The sequence below is a fragment of the Muntiacus reevesi genome, chromosome 6, assembly GCF_963930625.1.
Source record: "Muntiacus reevesi chromosome 6, mMunRee1.1, whole genome shotgun sequence".
Taxonomy (NCBI): Eukaryota; Metazoa; Chordata; class Mammalia; order Artiodactyla; family Cervidae; genus Muntiacus; species Muntiacus reevesi.
In genome coordinates, this window is record NC_089254.1 from 30,185,166 (window position 1) to 30,211,517 (window position 26,352).

Below are 26,352 nucleotides of genomic sequence, written 5' to 3' on the forward strand. Positions count from 1 at the left end.
ACATGATCCACCCTGAGGCTCAGTATTTAATTAAAATGAAGAGTGGAGCACAGCAAAAACCAGAAGAACACTGTTGTTCTTAGTGGATGAAGCCAGAGGAATTACAAGTTAAACCTTGATTGCCTGGGTCTGTGAGAATTCAGCATGGAATGTCTCTACTGTTTTCTGGGATTTCTGCTTCTGGCTGCACGATTGCCAATGGATGCTGCCAAACGTGAGTAACTCTCCGTTTCTGCCTTTAACCCATTCTCTGGCTATTGACTGAAGTGATGGGTTTGTCTGAGTCTGCAGCTGGCCTTTAGGAAGCATTCGTGCTCACTCGTTTCCTCTGGAAATGGTTGGGGATGTTGAGAGCACAACAAAATGCATTCTGTTCCATTCTTTGCTCCAGGCTCTTAGGAAGTGAAAGACGCATGGCCCCTCTGTTGTGGAGGTTTATTCTATCAAAATTGCCACCTACTCTCTTAGACACATGGGAGGGTTCGGGTGCGACGGGCACAGTCTCCGGCTTGAGATCACAACAGCACTACCCACCAAAGTTTGTCTGGTTTCCATCCGCCGGGATAGGGCCACAGAGGAACTGAAGCCCAATTCTGGAAACAGGCTTTCTAATAATTCCAACCCAGAAGCTGTTGCCAGTTCTGCTGAGGGAATTCCCTGGCAGGCCAGTGGTTAGGACTCCGTGCTTTCTCTACCAAGGGTCTGGGTTCAGTCCCTGGTCAGGGAACTAAGATCCCATAAGCTGCTCAGCCAAAAAAAAAAAAAAGAAAATGAAAATCCTGCTGATTTTTCACAGACCTGCAGGAGTTTGCTGCCACTGTAGTGAGGTTACTGAGAAAAGAGCTGAAGCCCTGGGTCTCTTTTCTAGTTAGAGGCTGGGGATTTCTTAACAAAGGTAATGCCCAGACCAATGAGGAGCTGATTTAAAAAGAGGAGTTTGTGACTGGAATGGAAGCCAGAGTTGTGAGCCACCAAGCTCACAGGCGGCCCACTTGCCCAGTCCAGAGGATGTGTGGCCCCAGCAGCTCCCGTCCTCCAGGCAGAGGTAGCATGGAGTGGGAGAAGGGAGTGAGTGAGATATCACCCAGAAGGTCCACTCTGCTTCACTCTAGTAGAGTAACAACCTTCGCAGGGTGAAAGTTCTGATTTTGCCAGGTGACTCCACGAGGGGGCAATGGTGGGGGGGGGCGGGCAGAGGTAGGTACTGAGAAGGGGCCCAACATGTGTTCAGTTCAGTTTGGTTTAGTCACTCAGTCATGTTCAACTCTTTGTGACCCTATGGACTACAGCACGCCAGGCTTCCCTGTCCATCACCAACTCCCGGAGCCTGCTTAAACTCAGGTCTATTGAGTTGGTGATGCCATCCAACCATCTTATCCTCTGTCATCCCCTTCTCCTCCCACCTTCAATCTTTCCCAACATCAGGGTCTTTTCCATTGAGTCAGTTCTTCCCATCAGGTGGCCAAAGTATTGGAGTTTCAGCTTCAGCATCAGTCCTTCCCATGAATATTCAGGACTGATTTCCTTTAGGATGGACTGGTTGGATCTCCTTACAGTCCAAGGGACTCTCAAGAGTCTTCTCCAACACCAGTTTAAAAGCATCAATTCTTCAGTGCTCAGCTTTCTTTATAGTCCAACTTTCACATCCATACATGACTACAGGAAAAAGCATAACTTTGGCTAGATGGACTTTTTTTGGCAAAGTAATGTCTTTGCTTTTGAATATGCTGTCTAGGTTGGTTATAACTTTTCTTCCAAGGAGCAAGTGTCTGTTAATTTCATGGCTGCATTCACCATCTGCAGTGATTTTGGAGCCCCAAAAATAAAGTCTGCGACTGTTTCTATTGTTTCCCCATCTATTTGCCATGAAGTGATGGGACCGGATCTGAGTTTTCTGAATGCGGGGTTTTAAGCCAACTTTTTCACACTCCTCTTTCACTTTCATCAAGACTCTCTTTAGTGCTTCTTCGGTTTCTTCCATAAATGTGTACTACACCATGTATAGTGCTATGCTAGCTGCTCCACTTACATCAGTCAGGTAGTCCAGATGGCCCTGCCACTATTCAACGGGTGAGGAAACAGGAGCCCAGGTCTGGCTTTTCACCTGCTGGGCCCAGATCTCTCATGGGAGGGTTCTGGACACAGGTACACACATTCCTCTCACTTCTCCCGCCTGCAAGAGAGAAGAGCCCAGCGATGAAGTGCAATCCCGGAGGCTGCTGGGTGGAGGAGGAAGAGAGGGGGCCACTGCTGGCTCCCGAGCACGCTGGCCGGTTCCCCAGGTGGCGGTGGGACTGATGGGGGAGCTGGGGGTGGGGGGCGGGGCGCCAGGAGCCCGCAGTGTTGGGGGGGTCCTGGACAGCGACCTGGGATGGAGCGAGACGGAGAGAGCGTCAGGGGGCCAGGGTTCTGCAGCCAGCGCTGAGACCTCCCAACCCCAGCTCACCCTCCCGCCCCCTAACCACCAAGCGGAAGGTCTGCAGTGAGCGGCTGGGAAAGCGCCCGCGAGGGCAACCGGGGAGTCCAGACGCAAGTGCTGCGACGGCGCGCGGGCCAGGGCTTGGCCCTTGTCCGGCCGCTGAGCCGCGTGGAGCCTCGCGGAATCCCAGAGAGGCTGTGCAGGCCGCTGTCCCAGAGGAGGGGGGGGCCAGCGACAGTGAGGAACTCGCTCCAGGGCGCACAGCGGGCAAGGGGAAGAAGGCTTCGTGCAGACCAGACCGCCGTCCTTCCTGCCAGCCCTGGGTCTGGACCACGAAAAGTGACTTAGCTCTTCTGAGCTTTCCTTTCTTTGTTTGCGAAACTGAGTAATGGGATTCTTGTGAGATCAGCTACTTGAAATCATCTTTTTTTATTTAGGTGTGTGAAGATTTGTATCTTTTTCTCCCTCCTGTAATTCCTTAAGTGCGTGGATCTGTTGTCCTTATTTATCTCTTGGCTTCTCTGTTGCCTTGGGACATGGTAGTGATCAACAAGCATTTAATAACTGATCGGTTCCCAGAGAAGAAGGCTAAAGTGCTTGGAGGAGGAATTGTCCTACCTCCATGCCCACTCAGGACAGACTCCCCCAGAGCCCGCAGTTGGGGAGTGGAGGGACAGAGAGTTGACAGGTCAGGGGAGGCCCCTGCACCTAATCCTGGTGTGCGCTCCACCAGCACCCCTTGCTCGGCTCAGTAGGCAGGTTAGCCTGAGGCTGGGTGGCGGTTTGACGGGAGGCCCAGCCTATTAGCGTTGCAACAAAACCTGCTGCTCTGTTTCACCTTGGCCTTAAGACCAGGTACCCTGGCCACAGAAAGTAAGGCTGGGTAGAATTTCATGGTATATCAGACACCAAGGTACTCCTTTCCATTTTCCAATCATAGCCCTGGTAAAGGAGGAAGGAGAAGGTATTGACAAAGTATTCGGGGCCTACGGAGGGGAGCGGGAACAGCCGCACGGTGCTGGGTGTGTACCCCACATCTTTCCCCTCCCCACTGTCTTTTAAAATTTTGCCGTTGGGCTTTTGTTGTTGCTTTTGTTCTATTTTTTAATTCAGCTTTTTAAATTTGAGGTTATTGTAGATTCACATGCACTTTTAAGAATAATGCAAAGAGATCCCTGTGTATGTACCCTTCACCTGGTTTCTCCCAAGGGTAACATCTTGCACAGCCATAGTACAATGTCACAACCAGGATACTGACATTGACACAGTCCAAACGCCAAACAGTCCCATCACCACAGATACAAACCCACTTTCCTTTCTCACTCACCCCCACCTGCCAGCCCCTGGCAACCACTAATCCATTCTCCAATTTTATAATTTGGTCACTTCAAGAATGTTAGAGAAATGGAAACTTATAATATGTAATGTGGGAGAACTGGCTCTTTTTACTCAGCATAATTTACTGAAGTTGTTGCATATATCAATAGTTATTTCTGTATCACTGAGTAGTATACCACACTATGTCATGTACCACAGTTTATCCGTTCGCCCCACTGAAGGATTTTCTAGTTGTTCCAACTTGGGCTATTACGAATAAAGCTGCTATGAACATTAATGTACAGGTTTTTATGTGAACATAAGTTTCCATATTTTCTGGGACAGATGCCCAAGAGTACAACTGCTTGGTTGCATAGTAATTGCATGTTTAGTTTTACAAGGAAACTGCCAAGCTGTTTTCCAGAATGGCTATACCATTTCTACCAGCAGGGTATGAGTGATTCAGTTTCTCTACATCTGATGTCATTTTTAATTTTAGTCTTTCTGATAGGTATACAGTGACATCTCATTGTGGTTTTAATGTGCATTTACTCACTGGTGAATGATATTGAACATCTTTTCATGTGTTTACTTGCCATCTGTGCATTCTCATCTGTGAAATGTCTGTTCAGATCTTTTACCCTAGTATTTGGAGTTTTTAATATTTTTTTTTGCCATGTTATGTGGCATGTAGGCTTTTGGTTCCTCCCAACCAGGGATTGAACCCACACCCCCTGCAGTGGAAGCATGGAGTCTTAACCACTTGACCATCAAAGAAATCCAATTATTTGGTTTTTTTAACATTGTGAATTGTGAAGATCCTTTATATGTTCCAGATAGTGTTCCTTTGTTGGAAATGTGGCTTGCAAGTATTTTCTCCCTATCTGTAATTTGCCTTATTATCCTCTTCACAAAATGTTGCAGAGCAAAATTTTTTAATTTTAATGAGGTTCAGTTTATCAATTTCTCTGTTATAAATTAAGATTTTGGTATTAAGTCTAAAAATTATTTCTTACTTAGAGCCTGAAGATTCCTCCTAGGCTTTTGACTTTTTTACAGCACTGTGTGTTGAAAAGCCATTTTTCCTGCATTGGATTATTTTTGCAAAAATCAACAGGGCATATCTATGTGAATCTATCTTTGAGTTCTGCAGTCTGTTCTGTGAACCTATATGTTCATTCCTTGTCACTCTCCTTTTAAGTGTATATCTCTCCTTGACTTTTGACATTTAAAGTCAGAAGAAATCTGTGTTTGGATTATGTTTCTGGAAACACTGACATTCACTCAGAATCTGAGAAACAGGAAGGCCTTGGAAGAGTGGAAAAAAACTGATCAAAAGTTGCAAATCTTCGTTTCCACTTGATTAAAGATGTCTCTGAATGAATCATGTCACTTCTCTAGGACTGAATTTCTTCATCTATAAATGAAGGAATTTGGATTAACTAATCTTAGCTCTTTCATTGTCGAACATTCTATCATTCTATGACTCAAAATTCAACTGAATTTCCAGTTATGAACATTTATTAATAAACATAGATTTCCTTTGTTCGTCACTTTGTTCTTTTTTAGAAACATACTGTCTTATGGTATCACAGGACATTTGGTTTTTTGTTTGATTTGAAGGCCCAGAGAAGAAACATGGCCTGAAATCCCACAGCCTGTTTCACTGTAGCAGGTTCTGTGGCTCCCAGATCAATGTTCTTTCAGTGTTCATCTGCCTCCATTATAAAAAGGAAATTACATGCTGCTCCCTCCTCCTACCAGCAAGGAGGAAGAGAAGACAGAGGCTAGTGGCATCCTTTCAGTATGGCTTCTCTGAATATCTGCTAAATGAGAGGTAAGTAGAGAAAATAATTTTTTTTCAAATATTTTTATAGGTTTTCACGATGTGCTGAGCAACGAAAGACCTTCTGGTCATATGTGGGAGCACAACCAATTAAATGGGTGGTCTTCAGATGAAAATGACTGGAATGAAAAACTCTATCCAGTGTGGAAGAGGGGAGACTCAAGGTGGAAAAGCTCTTGGAAAGGTAAATCAAAAGACTCAAACAACTGTAATTTCTTCTTCTTTTCTTTTTTTTAGTTTCAAGTGTATAATAGTGATTCAGTTTTAAAATTGAAGTATGGTTGGCTTACAATGTGTTAATTTCTGCCGTACAGCAGTGATTCAGAAATATATGTTTGTATTTATTTATACACATTCTTTTTAAAAAATATTCTTTTCCATTATGGTTAATCTCAAAATATTGACTATAGTTCCCCATGCTAGACAGTGGGACCTTGTTTTGTATCCATTCTATGTGTACTAGTTTGCTTCTGCTGACCTCAAACTCCCCAACTTCTCCTCCGCCTTGGCAACCACAAGTTAGTTCTCTATGTCTGTGAGTCTGTTTCCATTTCATAGATGGATTCGTTTGTGTCATGTTTTACATTCCACATGTAAGTGATATCATAGGATATTTGTATTTCTCTGTCTGACTTACTTCGCTTAGTGTGATAATCTCTAGTTCCATCCATATAGTTGCAAATGGCATTGTTCCCTTTTTTTTTTATGACTGAGTAGTATTTCATTGTACATATGTACCACGTCTTCTTTATCCATTCACCTGTTGATGGACATTTAGGTTGTTTTCATGTTTGGCTACTGTGAATAGGGCTGCTATGAACATAGAGATACACATGTCTTTTTGAATTGTAATTTTTCCCCTGCTATTTGCCCAGGAGTGGGATTACTGGGTCAGGTGATAATTCTATTTTTAGTTTTTTTATGAACTTCCATATTGTTTTCCACAGTGGCTGCACCAGTTTACATTCCTACTAACTGTGCAAGAGGGTTTTTCTCCACACCCTCTCTAACATTTATTATTTGTAGGCTTTTTGAAGATGGCCATTCTGACTGGTGTAATGTGGTACCTCATTGTAGTTTTGATTTGCATTTCTCTAAACATCTTTTCATGTGCCTATTGGCCATCTATATGTCTTCTTTGGAGAAATGTCTACTTAGATTTTCTGCACATTTTCCAATTGGGTTGTTTGGTTTTTGTTATTGAGTTATATGAACTGTTTATATGTTTTGGAAATTAATCCTTTGTTGGTCAAATCATTTGCAAACTTTTTCTCCCATTCTGTTGACTGTTTTTTCATTTTATTTATGGTTTCCCTTGCTGTGTAAAAGCTTGTAAGTTTGATTAGGTCCCATTTGCCAAACAACTGTAATTTCTTCTTTCAGTTCATGTTGTAGATTGTGGACTCTCTATTCATGGAAGCAACAGGGCTCACGTTGCTTCCATGAATGATAGTACGCTAGTTATCAAGTGGGAGGCACCTGGATTTGGCAATGTTCCCTTTATTGTCACAGTATCACTTTCTAAACTCCTCACTCTCCTCCACACACAGAATTTAATCTCCTTAGAAATTTACATTTGGTACCTCTTGGAAGATTTTGGAAGCAAGCAGGTTTAATGTGGGAATGGTCATCTTCAAAAATTCTGAGATTCCAGAGCACTTTGACCATCTCAAAAGTGTGATTTGTCAGAAAGTTATTATCTTTCCATTCACATCAAAAATGAATGACTCCTTCAGTCATTCACTTTGAAATTAAAAATTACAAACCTTTAATACTTGTTTCCTCAATCAAATTAAACAAATTTTTAATTATTTAAGTAATTGTTCTCTCTGTGGTCAGAGAGTTCTTCAGTTGGTCTGACTTTCTAAGTTCATCTTCTGGAGTGTTGTGCTCTGACAGCAAAAGTTGGGAGTCCTGCAAATAATTTATTGTAAAGAGGCAGAAGGATCCTCTGGTCCTTATTTGTAGATTTAGCTTTCCTTTCTTTATTTATCAGTGAAAAGGAAAAGAGATGTTTGATCACTGAGCTCCTTGTTTCCATGTCCTAGGAGGCCGTGTGCAGGCGGTTCTGACCAGTGATTCCCCAGCACTGGTGGGCTCAAGCATAACATTCGCAGTGAACCTGGTATTCCCCAGATGCCAAAAGGAAGATGCCAGTGGCAACATAGTCTATGAGAAGAACTGCAGAAATGGTAAGGAATGTTATTCACATCACAGGAATGGAATTCTGGCTCTCAAAGAATAATTTGATAGCTCTTGGTTGATCAGATCAGTTTCTGCTCACAGAAAAAAAAAACGTGGCTAGCACAAATGATAAAATGCATATATTTTGGTTTTGCTTTGCTCTTAGTTAAAACAGAGAAGCTCTTTGTCCAAGTTAAAGAGCACGAATGATTACAGACACATCAAGAGGAATTATCTTGTTAGAACTCAACAGCCTTAAAAACTCAAATAAGTACTGAAATTCTTCAGTCAGAAACAAGATTAGTAAGGGCAGTGATGATCTGATTTTATTACTTAGAACTTCTATTAAACTGCCAGTGGTTTATTTCTTTTTGATTCATCTTCCGATGAAGAAAACAATAAATTCTGTATAGAAAGAGTTTGATCATTTAAAAGTATTATATTTAGTAGCCTGTAGTTTTGTTTTTTGTTTTCTTTTTTTGCTTTTATCCCACTAAACAAGTTGATTCTTATGAATGTTTCAAGTGACAATGCAGTTCTCTTTTACATGAAAGAGTCCACGTAAAAAAACTTTTCCATGGGAAGTTTTGTAAAGTATCTCTCACCATTAGAAGAAATCAGAGCTCTTGAAAGAGATGACTGATTCCAGGTGTAGGACAGGACACTGTCAGGTGTGCCAGTAGACAAGGAAGTAATGGGGATATGTCACAGGGACACAGAGGCAGCTTGAGGGGCCCCTACTGGCCATGTGTGGGACAATTTAAGAATAATTAAAAAAAAATAGTGGCTGTAGTAGATGGATAAATAAAAGGCTCTCCATAAATGTCAGTGAACATAAAAAAAAGAGGATGAGAAGATTGTTTCAGATGAAAATATATTGATCATGACTTGTTTAAAGTGGAAAATGTCATACATTCAGAAAAGTAGGGAGCAAGTACATCAAAATTCAGCAAGTTTAATGTTTTTTTCTGTTTGCTTCCATCTATCTGTATTTCTATTTATGTATCTTTTTTCCGAATCGTTTGAAGAAATGAAATAGCCATGTGTAGGATGTGACCCTTGATTGGACTGTGGTAGGGGTGGTAATGGTATGACTATGAAGGAGAATGTCTTTATTCTTAGAAGTGTGCTGAAGTCTTTAGAAGAAAGTCATGATGTCAGATGAGTTAGGGGGGAAAAGCTCCAGATAGACAGAGTGAATCAAAATAAAAAGATACAGCTTCCCTCAGTTTGCTTTGAATATGCTTGTAATTTGGAGCCCCAATATGAAGATAAACATATTAAATGAAATCTCTGAACTTTTCTGAAAAATTACTTTATATAAAACTCACTGAAATACAATATGTAGGCAGAAAAAGACCCAAGTCATAAAGGTATCATTAGATGAATTCTGAATATTAGGGTGTTAGTTGTCCAACTGTATCTCAACTAGTTATGAAAAAATATGAAAATTTATTTAATTCAATGGTGAACATTGAGCATTCTGAGTCCAGATGACATCATGGTGTGCGCCTTTCTCTGTTTAGATACTGGTCCATCTCCTGACCTTTATGTTTACAACTGGACAGCGTGGACAGAGGACAGTGGCTGGGGAAACGACACCAGTGAAGGCCATCACAATGTGTTTCCTGATGGGAAGCCTTTCCCTCACCCCTGGAAAAAGAATTTTGTCTACGTGTTCCACACACTTGGTTGGGCTATTACAATCCCCCCTAGTTTCTTCTTTACCTTTCCTTAAAATTTTTAATTTTGTTTTTCTTTTCTCATTCTATTATTGAGAATTTCAACACCAGGAGTTTAACAATTACTCTTTTAACTTTCCTTCATGGAGAAGGAAATGGCAACCCACTCCAGTATTCTTGCCTGGGAAAACCCATGGACAGAGGAGCCTGGCGGGCTCCAACCCATGGGGCTGCTAAGGAGTCAGACAGGACTTAGCAAAAAAAAAAAACAAAACTTTCCTTCAGTGAGGGATAAAAATAAAATCTTGGCTAGCCTTGCCATATCTCTAGGACATCAAATAGTTAAAAGGAGAAAAATACAGGTTTGGCTTTCTTTTTTTTTTTTAAAAAAAAGAACTACTCAATTTGTTTCTGTCTAAAGCAGTAATATGAAAAATGATATTTGAATGGCATATGGATGGTCATTTGTTGATTTATTCTTTAATTTCTTATATTTTAAAAATAATTTTAAAGAATTAGACTTATACTCTTAGTAGAAAATTTGGAAAATGCAGAAAAGCACAAATGAAAAATCAGTCATCATAATTCATACCAGAGATTATCATTGTTAACATGACTGTGCTTTCTCTACTAGTATTTCTTTCTTTTTTCTAGTATTTCTTAATTAAGATCATAACATATACACATTTTGGTCAAAATTATGAGCATTGACTAAAATTCTTATGCAACTTGCATGATCTTATGGAATCCATTTTGCTTTATTATTAGTGATTCTTTTTTTAGGAGGACTAAATTTAGGTTGTTATTAGCAAAGCTGCTAAATTCTTAGTTAAAAATCTTAGGTTCCATCTGGATCTGAGCAGTTCAAATCTGCTAGCCATCACACAAACTCCAAATTTTGGAATGTTTTGTCAGTCTTAATGAATTTCAGAGAGCTTTTCTTTCTTCAATTATTTACAAATCAAAGCAATGTATTAATAATACACTCCAGTTGAACAAAGTACAAAATATATAACAGATACTATGCTCGTTGATTTAAAGCAAATTTTTTTCAGGGCCTTGTGGCCCTGAAACTGTGGCCCTGTCAGTTAACTCCCCAAATGTCATTTCTTTGACCTGAAATGACATTTGTCATGTACATGGAGTCACATAAACTCACTAACACTTCAGATTCTGTTTAGCCTAGTTAATATCGATTAACTTAACTAGTTAAGATGTCTTTATTTAACATCAGCTTTTAGTCCTGAAATTGCTGTCTTCCTAACAAGATTGTTTTGAATTTCCTTTTTCTGCTGAAGTCTCAGAGTTAACTGACATTTTCTCTCAACTAAGCGCTGCCACTGTGGTCTGCCTCTGGGTGCCATAACTAGCATTTCCTCATGTATCACTAATTCCAAGAGACGTGTCTTCCCCCTATAATCTCTAACAGAACTGCCTCTGCGTTTCAAGGTAAAGGGGGATCCTGAACCTTTACTGACACCTTTTTTTTTTTTTTTTTTGGCCATACCTCGCGGCATGTGGGGTCTTAGTTCTCAGACCAGTGATCAAACCCATGTGCCCTACAGTAGAAGCACAGAATCTTAACGCTTGGACTGCCTGGGGAAGCACCCTCTTTCCTGACACCTTTGATCATGTGATGAACATGGTCTTTAAGCATACCCATCTTACAAGTATCCATCTTCTAATACCTTTTGTTCCAATGACACATCTATGACAGGTACCTCAAAAAGATTAGAAAAATCTTTGAGCCCTAAAGGAGAGAAAATTACTGTCACTAGCTAGTCAGTGGTGGTTAGATTTAGGTTAGAGCTGGAGAAAGAAAAAAGACTCAAGGGCCCTAGAAATGTCAACGAAACTACTTCATTCCTTTTCATGCCCACCATACCTGTTTCTTTTTCACCACTGCATTTTCATATACAAATATTATTAGAAGGTGGAGGAATCTAGTTCCCTAAAAGAAAAAAAGTTGCTCAGCAATATAGCAGAACTAGTAATATTATTACAAAAATAAGGTAGATTTTTGGATATATTTTTTAACTCCCTTGGATACCTCACTATTACATTAAATGTATTTTCTGTGGGAAGCACATGTATTTCAAGTGCCAGGTCACTTACTTATAAAAAGTATTTGTCAGCTAAAGACTAACAGCATTATCCCACTTAAACAGCTCTTTTCATTTTAGTCAACTATATACAACTGCATTTATTTGTGGGTTTTATAAGGTTTTATATAAAAATAAGCGCTGTCTTCCTTTCTGAAGGAACCAAGACAGCATCCCCACCCTGTTTTTCCTTTCTCAAAACAATCTGTAAATGGTAGTTGTTCATCTTTAAGGAACATCAACTTTCTATAATGATCATATGATGTAGCCAATAACTAAATATTTCTATCTTCTCAAAGGTCAGTATTTCCAGAAATTGGGACAGTGTTCAGTGACAGTTTCCATAAACACAGCCAATGTGAGTCTTGGCCCTCAAGTCATGGAAGTAACTGTCTATAGAAGACACCGACGGGCATATGTTCCCATCGCAAAAGTGAAAGATGTGTATGTAGTAACAGGTGAGTGATGTGAGCTCTGAATTAACTGAGGACGAGGTGCTGAGTTCTGGTGATGTTAGTGCGTTTGAAAAAGTAGAACCAAATATTCTGGGTTAGGTTACACCTCATCTGGACTCCTTCTCAACCTCATATATTTAATAACATATTCCATCTGTGTTTTCTAAAGTAAACTGAGAAAACTCTAGAAAACTTGCATTAAAAAATGGGAAACGATGCTGAATTATCCCTCATTTTAATTTCCAAACTAAAGGCACTGTTGAAGTCACCCACCTAAAATCAAGCAATCACGCCTTCCTTCTTTCTTTTTTTTTTTTTGAATGTACATTTTAGATCAGATTCCTGTATTTGTAACTATGTCCCAGAAGAACAATCGAAATTCATCTGATGAAACCTTCCTCAGGGACCTCCCCATTACGTTCAGTGTCCTGATTCACGATCCCAGTCACTTCCTCAATGAGTCTGCCATTTACTACACGTGGAACTTCGGGGATAATACTGGTCTCTTTGTTTCCAACAATCACACTTTGAATCACACCTATGTGCTCAATGGAACCTTCAGCCTCAACCTCACCGTGCAAGCAGAAGTGCCTGGACCTTGTCCTTTGCCTTCACCCAGACCTCCAAAAACCACCCCTTCTTTGGGTAAGTGTTTTCCAGGTTAAGTTTTGTTGGCAGGGCTCCTTAACAGCTAGAAAAAAATTCATGTGGTTTGTATAATTAGATCCTTAGTTAAAGAGATTATGTAAAGACTCTGCAGTGATTCTGTTTTCTACCTGTTGATTTCCTTTAGCTACTTATCATGACGTTTAGTTGTTAGAACATGGAAGAATTAAAGTCACTTGGTGGTTCATATACAGTTCTTTGACCTTCCTAATTTTCACTGTTCCTTGTTATGTATACAGGTGCTTTCCTCCTTCCAGTCCTTCACATTTCTGTCTGCCTCCCAGTTTTTCTAGTTAATGGGAGACACGTTATCCCCTTATAAACATTCAGGCCATTCCATTGTCCTTTCTCCCCTTCCACATTCCCTCCCCCACTTCCATTCTCCCCACCCTGCCCACATCCACTCCGTGTCCTATGAAAACTCAGCCAACCTTATAAGTAGTTTACAAAGGGCTCAAAAAAGAATAAACCTTGAGAACATTTCTTGGCTAGCAGACTGGAAAGATTCCAGACACTAAAATCATTCTAGAGATAAGGCATAATTAATTAATCCCAACTTCTCATAATAATATATGGGAACATTCAAGAAGTTCTTGAGCATTTACTTTGAGAAGCATTAGCTTTCATCTAATTCCATACCCTACCCCATGCTGTCCTCATCCTTCCCACTCAGCCATGAATACATCTTCCATCCAGGCATCCCAGGGATGGCAGTAGACTGACATCCTCTCACTGGACACAAGAGGGTGCCATCACCAAGGACAGACAGAACACTCCATGGTGATGTCCAGACTTGTTGCAGTTGGCTTTTTTTTTTTTAACCCAAACCTGTTAGATATAAACAATAAACTGTTATTAATAAATAAATGTGTTGTTAAAAAAAACTTATTAAGTCAAGCATATCTAATGCCAGACACTGTAAGTTGTTGCTGATTTTGCTTTTTTTAAAATACTTTTAATTATAAAATTAATGCATGTTCGTTAGTAAAAATTCAAATTCAGAAATTTCAAATAAAAGTGAAAGCTCCTGCTTATTCTCTCCTCCCAAGAGTAAAACCTTGTTAAGAGTTGGTAGTGTTTGTTTCCAGATCTTTTCTGTCCATTTACAAACATATTCCATAAATACAAATAGGATTTGTGGTTTTAATTTTTAGGTAGATGGGCTCACACAATATATATTGCTTTACAATTTGCCTCTTTTCATTTAACAAACATCACAGACATCTGCCCATTATAAGTACATGTAAGTGTAATTCACTCTATTCAATGACTTCTTTATTTAACCGTTCTCTTATTGATGAACACTTCAGTTCATTCTAATTCTTAATATAAATATAACTGCCTTGAACAACTGTAAACATATAGCTTTGTTTTGGTATTTCTGGAGAAGAGTCAGTTTATTTATCCACAAGAATTGATGGTCTTCCTTACAAATAAGGACATCAACTGTAAAATTCAAAATAAATTACAGATGCTTGCTTTGTCTGTATAGAAATTCCTGAATGGTAAAGGTTTTAATGTTAGTCTATTTTGAATTGCATTTTTATAAAGCAGGATTATTTTTCTTAGAACATATTTATATCATAACATATGCAAAAGATATTTTAAGTCAATGAAAGAGTGTTTTAAATGTGTTGTTATTTTCTGTAGGTTAAACCATAAGATAGAAGGTAGCAGCCTTATGAATTCATTACCTTTTATAGTGAAAGGAAGCTACTTGACTTCATCTAAAGGTATTAGATCAACCATAATCAATCCCAAAATGCTGTAAAACAACTGTGAGACTTGGACGGACAGAAATATGTAATGGGACCCAAGGTGACGATAGGAGTTAGCCCATGACTTGAGAAAGGGGTTAGAGTGCTTGTCCTCTGGGGAGAGAGCATTTTTAACTACATAGACCATATTAACAGGCTGGGACTGTTGAGCACTGGATTGCTATTTGACCAGAAATTATGTTGTCTCTGCTTTGGTAAGTGGCTTCCAAATAAGTACAGCTATTACATAGAAACCAAATGCAGCCACAGGAGTGAGACATAAGCAAAGTTGAAGTGGTGACTCAGGGGGATAATTACGCTATAGGAGAGACAGGTATGCACTAGCTTTAAGCCCCAGAATTCTCTTCCCTTAGCTAACAGTGCCACTGATCATTTTTCAGAATTTTGTGCACAAATCTAAAAAGATAAACCTTTCCAAGACTGATGCTAATCAGTGTTATAATATATATATGATATATGTATTTATGCGTGGCTTCCCTGATGACTTCAGTGAAAAAGAAGCTGCCTGCCAATGTAAGAGACTTAAGAAATGTGGGTTCGATCCCCGGGTCAGGAAGATTCAGTAATGGCAACCCACTCCAAAATATTCTTGCCTGGAGAATCCATGGACAGAGGAGCCTGGTGGGCTACAGTCCATGGGGTCACAAAGAGTCCGTCACGACTGAAGTGACTTAGTATGTATGTGTGTGTGTGTGTGTGTGTATGTGTGTGTCTGTGTGTGAGTATAATGTGTATATATATATATATATATATATATATATATATATATCATATATATATTATCTATGTATGTGTGTGTGTGTGTGTGTATAAATAAAATCTCCTTGCAGTCCCGGGGACTCTCAAGAGTCTCCCCAGCCCCATAATTCAAAAGCATCCATTCTTCGGCACTCAGCCTTCTTTGTGGTCCAAACTATAAAGAAGTTTTCTAGGGAAGAGGCTGCCACCCCTAATACCCTTCACAAACATATCTTTTGCTTTGAAGCCCATCCGTTAAATCTCAGAATACAATGAATGATTACTCTGCGACTTCCAAATGATCATCTTGAGACTCAAGGAATGTAGCCAACTCTGCCACAGCCTGCGCTGCTGATAAGCCACACCTACATCTGAATCTGACATGGTGTCAGAACCTCTCTGGGTTTTACCCAAACAGTGTTTCCCGAAGTGTCTGCCACAGAGCACTCATTTCCAGAGTTGCTCTGAGAGCTGTTCTGCGAAGTTCCCTCAGCATAGGAGCATCCCAGGCACACTCGTTCCCCACTGCAGGCTCTGAGGCCCTAGAGAAATCTCGCAGTTGACTCCCTCCTTACACACTCCTATGTTAGAGCTGCAGCTCTTATGAAGCTTTGATTCCCCAGACACTGGGTCCATTTTCATGTCTTTGGAAATTTAAGAGACAATGATGTTGTATTTTCAATATTATATTTTCTTTCCAGTCTTTTTATCTTGCTAATGGAACACCAACACCTTATTTAGAGCCTTTTAAATTGTAACTAATAGAGCATTAAATTCTTTGCTCTAATCACACTCAAAGGGCTATTTTTCAAAAGTATCTTGTATTCCTTCTTTCCTTCCTCACACCTCTGCTCATCACAGTGACTGTAAGACTTCGAGAATACAAACCTAGGATCCATGAGACATCCAGATGGGGAAAGAATCGCCTTTTTCCACGTGTTTGCTTCTTAACATTTAAAATTACTTGTCATATATGCTATAACACACCTATATCTAAATATATATATATATATATGAGCATATTGGGACAAGGAAATGAATATTTATTAATTACTTCCTACATGGCAGGCATGAGAAGCAAGTTTTATATGTCTTATCTATTTAAGTTTAATAGTTCAACTCTGGTAGGTCAGTAAATATTGTTCCTATTTTACAGATGGACAAATTGAGGCAAGGAGAAGTTAAATGATCTGCCCATGGTCTCAAAGAGCTGAAAGCAAGGGGCCTAGAATTTGAGCCCAGAATACCTTCTTCCAAAATTACAATATAATTTTATCTATTGTAGCCTGCTTTATTTCATGATTATTATGTTACACATTTTAAAATGGCTTTCACCTTTCATTTGCTATTTATATTTGAACGAGACATGGGACTGTGTTTGCTTACATAATTTAACAATTTTATAATGTAGCTCTCACGTCTCATGAATTGTTATGCATTTAGTTCAAATTTCTGAAGCAGTTTAGTAGTATAGAATTCTTGATGTTTTTCTAAAGAGCAATAAATAGACGTTTAGATCTTTAGTTATATCATGGACATCTTTTGCAATCTCAGCAACTTATCTAAAAATCTTTCTATTTAAACCCTCTAGTACCTACTGGTGACAATACCCTGGAGCTGAGGGAGATTCCTGATGAAAGCTGCTATATTACCAGATATGGCTACTTTAAAGCCACCATTACAATTGTAGGTAAGACCGTGGGGGAAAGATGTTAGAATCCACCTTGAGCAACCCACTCCCTTCCCTGACTCCAGGGAGGGGTGGGGTTGGGAAACAAGGACACCCACTCAAGGTGCTACCACACGTGCACAAAAAAGACTCCACCAGCTTCTAAATTTCCACCTGCCTTTCCAGCCTTCCTTAGACATCCCTCTAAGAGATGAAACAAGGTCCGTGGTGGAAACAAGCCCTCAGTGAGGCCCGCTTAGCGAGGAACCTACGGGGGGCCTGGACCTCCTCACCCTGTGCAGCTCATAAATCTGAATGAATGTGGCCTGAAGGAAGGCCAGCTGCAAGTTCCCACAGCTCCTGCTTTCCTCTCCTGGGTGATTTCACAAAGTCACACCTCCTGTGTGTGAGAAAGGGGTTGAAAAGAACAGCCACACAGGGCTGTGCATGAGGGGCACCGCTCACTGGTGCCCAGCAGAGGAGTTGGGTGGGGCTACAACTCACGTTGTATGCTCTAGGGCTGAGCCCCTTGGCAGGAGACACAGTGGATGAGGCCTCCCTTCCTCCAGGGTCATCTGCCTTCTGACACGTACACAGGCTCCAGGAATGAAGGTCAAGCTTGGACTGAAGAACAGTTCAGTTTGACTTTGAAAATGCAGCCTGGACATGTATCCGAACTCTGGGATAGCTTCCCAAGTCTGGCATGGCGAACGGCTGTGTTCATTTTGTTTGGCCTTCTGATTTGTTAAGAGGTGGTTTGGTTTTCATTGTATTTTGATGTGTTTTTCTATGGGGTATTGTTCCATTAGAGGGCATTCTAGAGGTTAACATCATCCAGGTGACAGATGTCCTGATGCCTGGACCACAGCCTGACAACTCCCTGGTGGATTTCGTGGTGACCTGCCAAGGGAGGTGAGTACACAGTCTCTGAGGAAGGAAGGGGCCAAGTGAGAACCCCAGGCGGAACAATGGCCTTCGCACACCTCCCACCTGTTAGGTTGATTTGGAGTCTGTGTACCCAGTTGCTCACTCAGTTCTGACTCTTTGAAACCCCGTGGACTATAACTTGTCATGCTCCTCTGTCCGTGGGAATTCTCCAGGCAAGAATACTGGAGTGGGTTGTCATTTCCTCCTGCAGGAGATCTTGCCAACCCAGGGATCAAACCCAAGCCTCTTAGATCTCCTGCACTGGCAGGCAAACTCTTTACCACTAGTGCCATCTGGGAAGCCCCAGATTTGGGTTCTAGTTCCCCACGAAGCCAGAACGAGGACGGGCCCTCCCAAGTACTCTCAAGTGTGCACTTGCTTTGCTGGAGTTGAGCCATGCTCATCACCTTTAACTGTTGAATAATTACTAATCGGACACTTACTGTGTCCTTAACATTTTACTTCTGTTTTCATGTCAAATCCTCACACAATCATACGAGTCTTCTCATTTTACAGATTGGGCCACCAGATACACAATGATTATAGTACCTCTCCAGATGGTGGGTACCCGGCAGCGCAAGGTTCGCAGGCTCAGAATCTCTGAAGTTCCCTGAGGCTCCTCTGGAGTCTGGGGAGCCAGTGTGGAAGGGCTGTGGCCTTGTGCTAATGCATAACAACGCCTGATTAACCTGTCTCTCTTTAAACTTATAAAACTCTTTCTAATGTACTACATAATTTGACTTCCTGTGGTTTGGTTACAACTATAATCAATAGGGGGTCCCCTGGTGGCTTGGTGGTAAAGAATCCACCTACAGTGCAAGAGACGTGGATTTGATCCCTGGATTACGAAGATTCCCCTGGAAGAGGAAATGGCAACCCACTCCAGTATTCTTGCCTGGGAAATCCCTTGGACAGAGAAGCCTGGCAGGCTACAGTCCATGGGCTCCCAAAGAGTCAGTTGTGACTGAGCATGCACATAGATAGATAATAGACTAAATAGAAAGTAATTACTATATAAATACTATGTCAATTAACCCATTAAATATTTAAATAATTTAAATATAATAAATGAATCAAGGAATTAAAATGTATGTGTATATGATATATATGGGTTTCCCTCGTAACTCGGTCGGTAAAGAGGTTAAGAATCTGCCTGCAATGCAGGAGACCTGGGTTTGATCCCTGGGTCAGGAAGATCCCCTGGAGAAGGAAATGGCAACCCACTCCAGTATTCTTGCCTGGAGAATCCCATGGACAGAGGGGCCTGGCAGGCCGCAAGAGTCGGATATGACTTAGCGACTGTATGTATGTATGTATGTATGTGATGTATAGAGTAGAGAATGAGCCGGTATAAAAATGAGGCCCTACTTGATCCAAAGGGAGAGCTCCAGGGAATTCTCTGGTGGTCTAGTAGTTAGGACCCCACTTCCACTGCAGGAGGCATGGGCTCATCCCTGGTCAGTGAACTGAGGTCTGGCAAGCTGAGTGGTGCAGTGCAAAATAAAAAAGGAATAGCTCCAGAGCCCTCTGAGTTGGGGAGAGAATGGGAGGACAGAGAGAGAGAACATCCTGACTGGAGAGGCAAAGGTGCTACCAGAGGCCGGGGTGAAGAGAGCATGAACTCACCTAACTCCCTGAGCCTTTATCAGCCTCGCTTCAGAGCCTGGTCTCTCCATTCAGGAGGTCTACTCAGACGTGAAACAGAGGCGAAGACAGTAATGCATGGGAGCCGAATGGTTACAGGGACAGCTGTCAAATATCTTTTATGCAAATCCCAGCTCCACCTCTAACTGCTTTTGTGGCCAGTGAGCTCTCCTCCCAGAGCTGGTTTCTCACCTGCTGCATTAGGCTACTATGACTTGCCTCGTCAGGTTGTTGAGAGGAATAGACAAGGCCGTGTCGCTTATCTGAGACTCAGAGCCCTGCACACGGCAGGTACTGCATGCACAGCTCCGGCCGCTGCTGCTACTGTAGTCAGATATCTGCACGGGCCCACACAAGGCCGGCTGGCGTTTAGTACTACCTTAGCCTAACACCTAAACCACCTGCATCTTTGAGTGTCTAGGGAGCCAAAGAGAAGAGGCAAGTTTCCAGCAGCCCCTTGGCTTGGGGGAAATAATTTCCTCCTTCTGCAGTCCTAGGGCCTCACCTTCCTGAGCATATAGAGGAAAAAACGGCTCACACACACCCAAGCTTGTTTAAGAGTAAATTGTATGTGACAACTTCACATGATATAGTTTGAGTAAGACTAAGGTGGGATTCAGTTTCACAGGAGTGTAATGATGTTTTCCTCTTAAACTGAGGTTGTACTCCCCTCTCTCTCCCTCTGGATGTCATTCATACCCCTCAGCATCCCCACAGAGGTCTGCACCGTCATCTCTGACCCCAGCTGCCAGATCAGCCAGAACCCAGTCTGCGACCCTGTGGCCGTGGAGCTGGGCGACGCGTGCTTGCTGACGGTGAGGAGAGCCTTCAGTGGGTCTGGGACATACTGTATGAATCTCACTCTGGGTGATGATGCAAGTCTGGCCCTCACGAGCACCCTTGTCTCCATCGCGAGCAGAGGTAAGTTTTGTTTTATGGTTGTACGAACATTTCATGTTGCAGATAAAGCATGTGTCAGATACTAAAGCTATTCAACACTTCACTCTCAATGTTTAGCTTTATTCCAGTGTAAAATTCATTGAAGTGTCATTAATGTGGAGTTGAGAAATGATATTACAATACAATAGCAAATCTACTTAGGGAAGGGATGAGAGAGAGAGAACTTATGAAATAATGGCCAAAGGAAAACCTTTACATTTATTTATTTATGGCTGTGCTGGGTCTTTGTTGCTGTACGGGCTTTTCTCTAGTTGCGGTGAGTGGGGGCTACTCTCTAGTTTCGGTGTAAAGGCTACTCATCGCAGTGACTTCATTTCTTGTGGAGTGCAGGCTCTAGGCAGTCACTTGGGCTTCGGTAGTTGTGGTGCATGGGCTTAGTTGCTCTGCGTCATGTGGAATCTTCCCAGACCAGGGATCAAACCTGTGTCCCCTAAATTAGCAGGAGGATTCTCAACCACCAGGACCACAACGGAAGTCCAAGAAAAGCCTTTTGTTGAAAAAAATCAGCTATGATCAGGGACAAGTAATAATGGGATGTGGTCACTGAATGCTTGATTTCAAAGGGAAACTGTAAAGCCCAACATCAAAAAATAACAATGTTCTCCAATTAAACTATAACAAAGGGGAGACTGCTGTCATGTCCTCAGAATCCACCTGGACAAAGACATGACGCCAAGAAGAGAAATGAGAAACCAGGTGGACTCTTGGCTCCCTTCTAAGTTACCATGGACCCTTCTTTTCTTTCCCAAAGTCTACCAAGCATTACGCTGAGACGGAAACAAACCAGATTACCCAGTCCTTAAATGTTCAGCAGATAGACTACTCCTTGTCCCCTTAACCTCAGAGGGGTAACATGTTGACAGAGTGGATGAAGGAATTTCACTGAGACATTCCCGTTCACTGGTGGCTGTTTATTTTCCCCAACCCCTAGGGACTCTACCTGGTGACCCTAACTGAATTTCACATGTAACTGGCTATGTTGTAAAATATTTCTTCACTTCTTAGAAGAAGTGCTACATGGTGGAACGGAAGGGGCAGGTAAAATTGAGCACACAAGACAGCATTTATTTTGCTCTTAAATTATTTGTTTATTTGGCTGTGCTGAGTCTTAGTTGTGGCACACAGGATCTTTAATCTTCGTGGCAGTATGTGGAATTTTTAGCTGCGGCGTGTGGTTTTTCACCTGTGGCATGTGGGATCTGGTTCCCTGACCAGGGATCAAACCCAGGCACCCTGCATTGGGAGCATGGAGTCTTAGCTACTGGACCGCTAAAGAAGTTCCCGCTTTGCTCCTTAATTTGAGTATTGTCGGGTATAATCTGATGACTAACTTACAAATAATTCTTTTGGTCTTGGAGTCTATCTTATAAAGTGAAACGTACTTAAATATATATTTACTCATTAACTGTATAAAAGGCAGCTTTAACCTTATTGAAAGAAAAGCATAAGTAATAATGCATATAATTATTTGCTTGAGCTTTTTTTTTGGTGAGAGCCAAGGTGTATATTAAAAAAAAAAAGGATGCAAATATACCCTGCTTCCTTGAAGGCAGGATACATGGGGCTTGGGGTGCAGGACTGGGGAGCATGGGAAAAAAGAGGTAGCCAGAGCCTCTGTATCCTAGTGAATGTGGACCTTCTATGCCGTCACTTTTGGGAGCTACTGGGGTCATTCTTCTTGTGTTGCCGCAGCTGCTTTTAAAACTGCCTTTTCGAGTCCTAACCTAGTCCATGAAGCTTCCTCAGTTCTGGCAAATCACCATTCTCTTACCTGGATTAGATGCTTGGATATTTGCTTTCCTTTAATACCTACTGTAGTTAGTGATAACTTTAGGTGTAACCTGAACTGTGTGTGTGGTTTTTTTAATGTATTTATTTGGTTGCACTGGGTCTTAGTTGTGGCACGCAGGATCTTTAGTTGTGGCATGTGGGATCTAGTTCCCTGACCAGGGATCACACTGGGGCCCACTGCATTGGGAGCACGAAGTCTTAGCCACTGTACCAGCAGGGAAGCCCCTGAGCCATTCTATTTATTTATTTATGGTTGTGCTGGGTCTTAGTTAGCACGTGCATGAGCTTTCTCTAGTTGAGGCAAGTGGATAGTCTTTGCTGTGGCGCTCGGGCTTCTCACTGCAGTGGCTTCTTTTGAAAATTGCAGAGCATAGGCTGTAGAGTGTGGGTTCAGTTGTTGCGGGGCATGGGCTTGGTTGTTCTGTGGCATGTGGGATCGTCCCGGACCAAAGATCAAACCCATGTCCCCTGCATGGGCAGGTGGATTCTTAACCATTGGACCACCAAGAAAGTCCCTCCCTGAGCCACTTTTAAAATCCAAAAGAGGAAGGAAAGAGAGCTTTTAATTCAATGGAAATTGTAAACTGATGACTTGTTTCAGAGTCAGAATTTCAAAAGTTGACCACTGTTCGAAGGCGAGCGCATAGACTTTTAGCTGAAACGACTTTTAATCATTGATTCACTAAATGTTCATGAAGCACCTGGGATGTTTTCAACAAATATTCACTGGGTATCCACTCCGTGCCCAGCACAGCTCCAGGCACCACAGAGCCAGTTGTAGATAGAGTGAGAACAAGGTGAGGAAGATCCCCGCTTTAGTAAGCAGAAACAGGGAATAAACCAACAAGATGATGTTGTGAAGACAACGAAACAGAGCATGCAGGCTGACAAGCAGGAAGAGAGGAGACAGACGTGGACTCTCAATCGGGAGGTCAGGAAAGTGTGCCAACCTGGTGGTACCCGCTTGGCAAAGGGCCCCCTCCGAACTGAGACCTGCATTTCCAGAATGAGCAGCTCACCTAGATCTTTACGTGCCACTGATAGGGTGTGCGTTTATTCTGTGTGTAAGGGGAACCGCTGGCAGTGTTGGAGTGTGATACGATTAATACTTTTAGATGATCATTCAGACTGCTGAGTGAAGCCAGGGTTATTGGATGGTAACACTGCAAGTGAGCAGATGGTGAAGATGTCCTCACCAGGGAGAGGGCTGGTGCCTGGAACTGTGATGGTGGCGGAGAAGACAGAGGGAAAAGAGACCAACTTTGCTTACACTTTGGTGGCAGAGACAAGGCTAGTTGATTTGCTGGGTTCTGGGAGAACAAAGAAGACATAATCCAAAGAAGGAATTGTGATAGAGCATGCTGGAGGCACAGGAAGGGTGACAAGGACAGACTTGACAAAGGAAGGCATGACCCAGTGCCCTCATGCATGTCTGGAAGGCGTTGCAAAGGGTTAGATGCTGGCAATGAGCTGGGGGATGGGCATTCCCAGCAGAGAGCATGGAAATTTGAAAGAGAATGGGGAGGATGGATCTTTATCCCAGCTGGAAGGTAGGCAGTGGAAGATGAGGCCAGAGAAGTGGGTGGAAAGTTCGTGAAGCCTTTGCTGCATGGGTGTGGCTGGGTTAACTCAGACCAGAGCAGGTGTCTTCAGGACATGACATCTTCTAAGCCCTTAACACAGTGTTCCAGACATGCTAACTCATTCTGTAAATGGAAGGTAAGCTTCCCTGAAGACTATGTATTATGTAATGGGAAAGATTACTGAGAGCTCAGAGGGGCCATGTATCTTCTCTTTGCTCCCTTCCTCGTTGATTTAATTACATTACAAGCAGCGTGTCCTCTAGGTGGAAGCTGTCCCTAATATGACCTTGCTTCTGTTTTAAGACCCAGCTTCCCTTTCAAGAATGGCAAATGGTATCCTGGTCTTCCTTGGCTGCTTGGCCATACTCGTCACTGTGATTGCCTTTTTGATGTACAAGTAAGTTGCTGGTTCTAACACTTTAAATCACTAGAGTATATTGTCAAAAATAAATGGCATATTTCTGCACAAGTGGGCTGTTTTCCCTTTTCTGCTTTGAAACATTTTGTGTGTGGGAAGAAAATCTTCTACTGAATGATGAATAGCAAACTAGCCTATTAATTTTGCTGTGGTTTTTTTTAATCCCTAAAAATGCTACCAAATGTCAATAATTTTACCAAATTGTCAGTTTAATGCTTAACATATAATCTCAAGTTATAGTAAGCAGGCACATTTCTTGCATGAAGAAGAGAAAATGTATTTTAATAAGACAACACTGTCTTAAAAGCCATAAGTTAAATGGAATGAACGATTCTGCACTTGACTTGTGAAAGACTTATAGAAAGCAACCTTTTCCAGCTGGAGATCTCTTTTTAATCTGTCCAACACATTGCTTTCAGAAAACACAAGGAATACAAACCAATAGAAAACAGCCCTGGGATCGAGATCAGAGGCAAAGGCCTGAATGTTTTCCTCAATCATGCAAAGACCCTGTTCTTCCCCGGAAACCAGGAAAAAGATCCACTGCTCAAGAACCAACCAGGAATTCTTTAAATCTTCAGCCTTACTTCTGACCAACAGCTCATCCTCAGCACCATTTATATCAGCTTGCTAGAGTGAATGATGATAACTTTTTAAAAAGATTAATGTAAAATATAGATTGTGGGTGAGGGAGGTTCAATTTTTTAAATTTTTTATAGGTTAAATGACATTTTAGGGACATGGCTGAGGTTGCATGTAGTTTAATTCTTTTCCATGTTATATAACTGATAAAATCAATTAATAGAGCTTCCTTTCATGATGATTTATGTTTCACTTACAATGTCTTAGGTAATCAGTAGGATAGATACGCTGTATTCAGAGTAGCAGGAGAAGGTACTATTCATTAGAGTCTGACCTAAGTTAATTGGAAAGAGAAGCTGGACATGTTCTAGCTTTCCATATAATCGTATACATAAAACCAGTGAATTCCTATTCTGAAGGTCATGATCCAAGCTCCCTGAATCCTGTGTCCATGAACATGCATGAGCTCCCAGTAGAACACTGACAGGTCAGCTTTTAGTAAGCTGTACATGCTTGCTATACTAAAAAAAAATACTAGGCTAATAAATGTGTGAATATTATCATGACTGCCTGCCCAGTCCAAATGTGTAAAGGATCAGTGCTCATTCATTCATTTTTCCCATGGACATTTATGTAGCACTTTCTGTATACCAGGCATGTTGCCAGGTACATAGCCCTGCACTTGTGTTGACAGTCTTGTGGACATACCTGAATTTCTGTAGACTCTGGCACTCATAGTTGAAATGATGTATTATGATTTCCCAAAGAAGGAAGTCTTTCTGGTTTTCCTACCCATTTCTCTATTCAAATGACACAGAAACTTAATCAGTAAGGATTTTACTTTCATTTGTAACTGAAACCACTATGTGTCAGTCATGACATTCTTTTTCTCCTTCCTGAAAAATAAAATATGAGAAGAGACCAGATCTTGGAAATATTTTTCTAATTTTTGTGTGCCTTTCAATTTCCTGTACACTTTTAACACATAAAAAGTTGTTTAACTTTGCCCTGTGAAATGCTGATAATTTCTGAGTATTTTATATTTTTAAGTATATTAATACAATGTATGAAATTTTGACTAATTATATATATATATAATTACACCAATCTAAAAGAAGATTTTATACAAACAGTTGTTCTGGAATCTTTGAATAGTCAGTATTGTAACAAAAATAAAGGGGAGAGGATAGTTCTAGGTCACAGATTAGCAATCATTTTCTGTAAAGGGCCAAGTAGTAACTATTTTAGGCTTCATGGGCCATATGGTGTCTGTTGCAACTACTCGACTCCAATACTGTAGCAGAAATGCCATCATATACATAAATGAAAGAGCATGGCTTTGTTCCAGCCTGAGCATATTGACAAAAGCAGGTGGTGGGCCAGATTTGGCCTATGGGCCATAGTTTGTGGACCTATATTCTAGGCTAAAAGAATATAGAGACTCAGTAACCAAAAGCAGTTTAGTAACCTAGATTGCATCCTATTATTAAAAAAAAAAAAACACAGCTATGAAAGACATTCTTTGGGGCAACTGAGGGAAATTTGAGTACACTCGGGATACCAAATGATATCACAGAATTGTTATTAATTT

At 41.4% G+C, this 26,352-nt stretch overlaps 1 protein-coding gene across 1 annotated transcript; it reads left to right on the forward strand.

The window, feature by feature from the left end:
• GPNMB (glycoprotein nmb) lies at window positions 1-25,685 on the forward strand. Its single transcript, XM_065938439.1, has 11 exons — window positions 1-214; window positions 5,614-5,766; window positions 7,631-7,774; window positions 9,293-9,457; window positions 11,850-12,008; window positions 12,339-12,650; window positions 16,779-16,877; window positions 17,666-17,768; window positions 20,134-20,348; window positions 24,065-24,158; window positions 24,599-25,685. Exons 1-11 carry the CDS (start codon window positions 145-147, stop codon window positions 24,750-24,752), a joined length of 1,668 nt encoding a protein of 555 aa, XP_065794511.1. The 5' UTR covers window positions 1-144; the 3' UTR covers window positions 24,753-25,685.
• The last annotated feature ends 667 nt before the right edge of the window (window positions 25,686-26,352 follow it).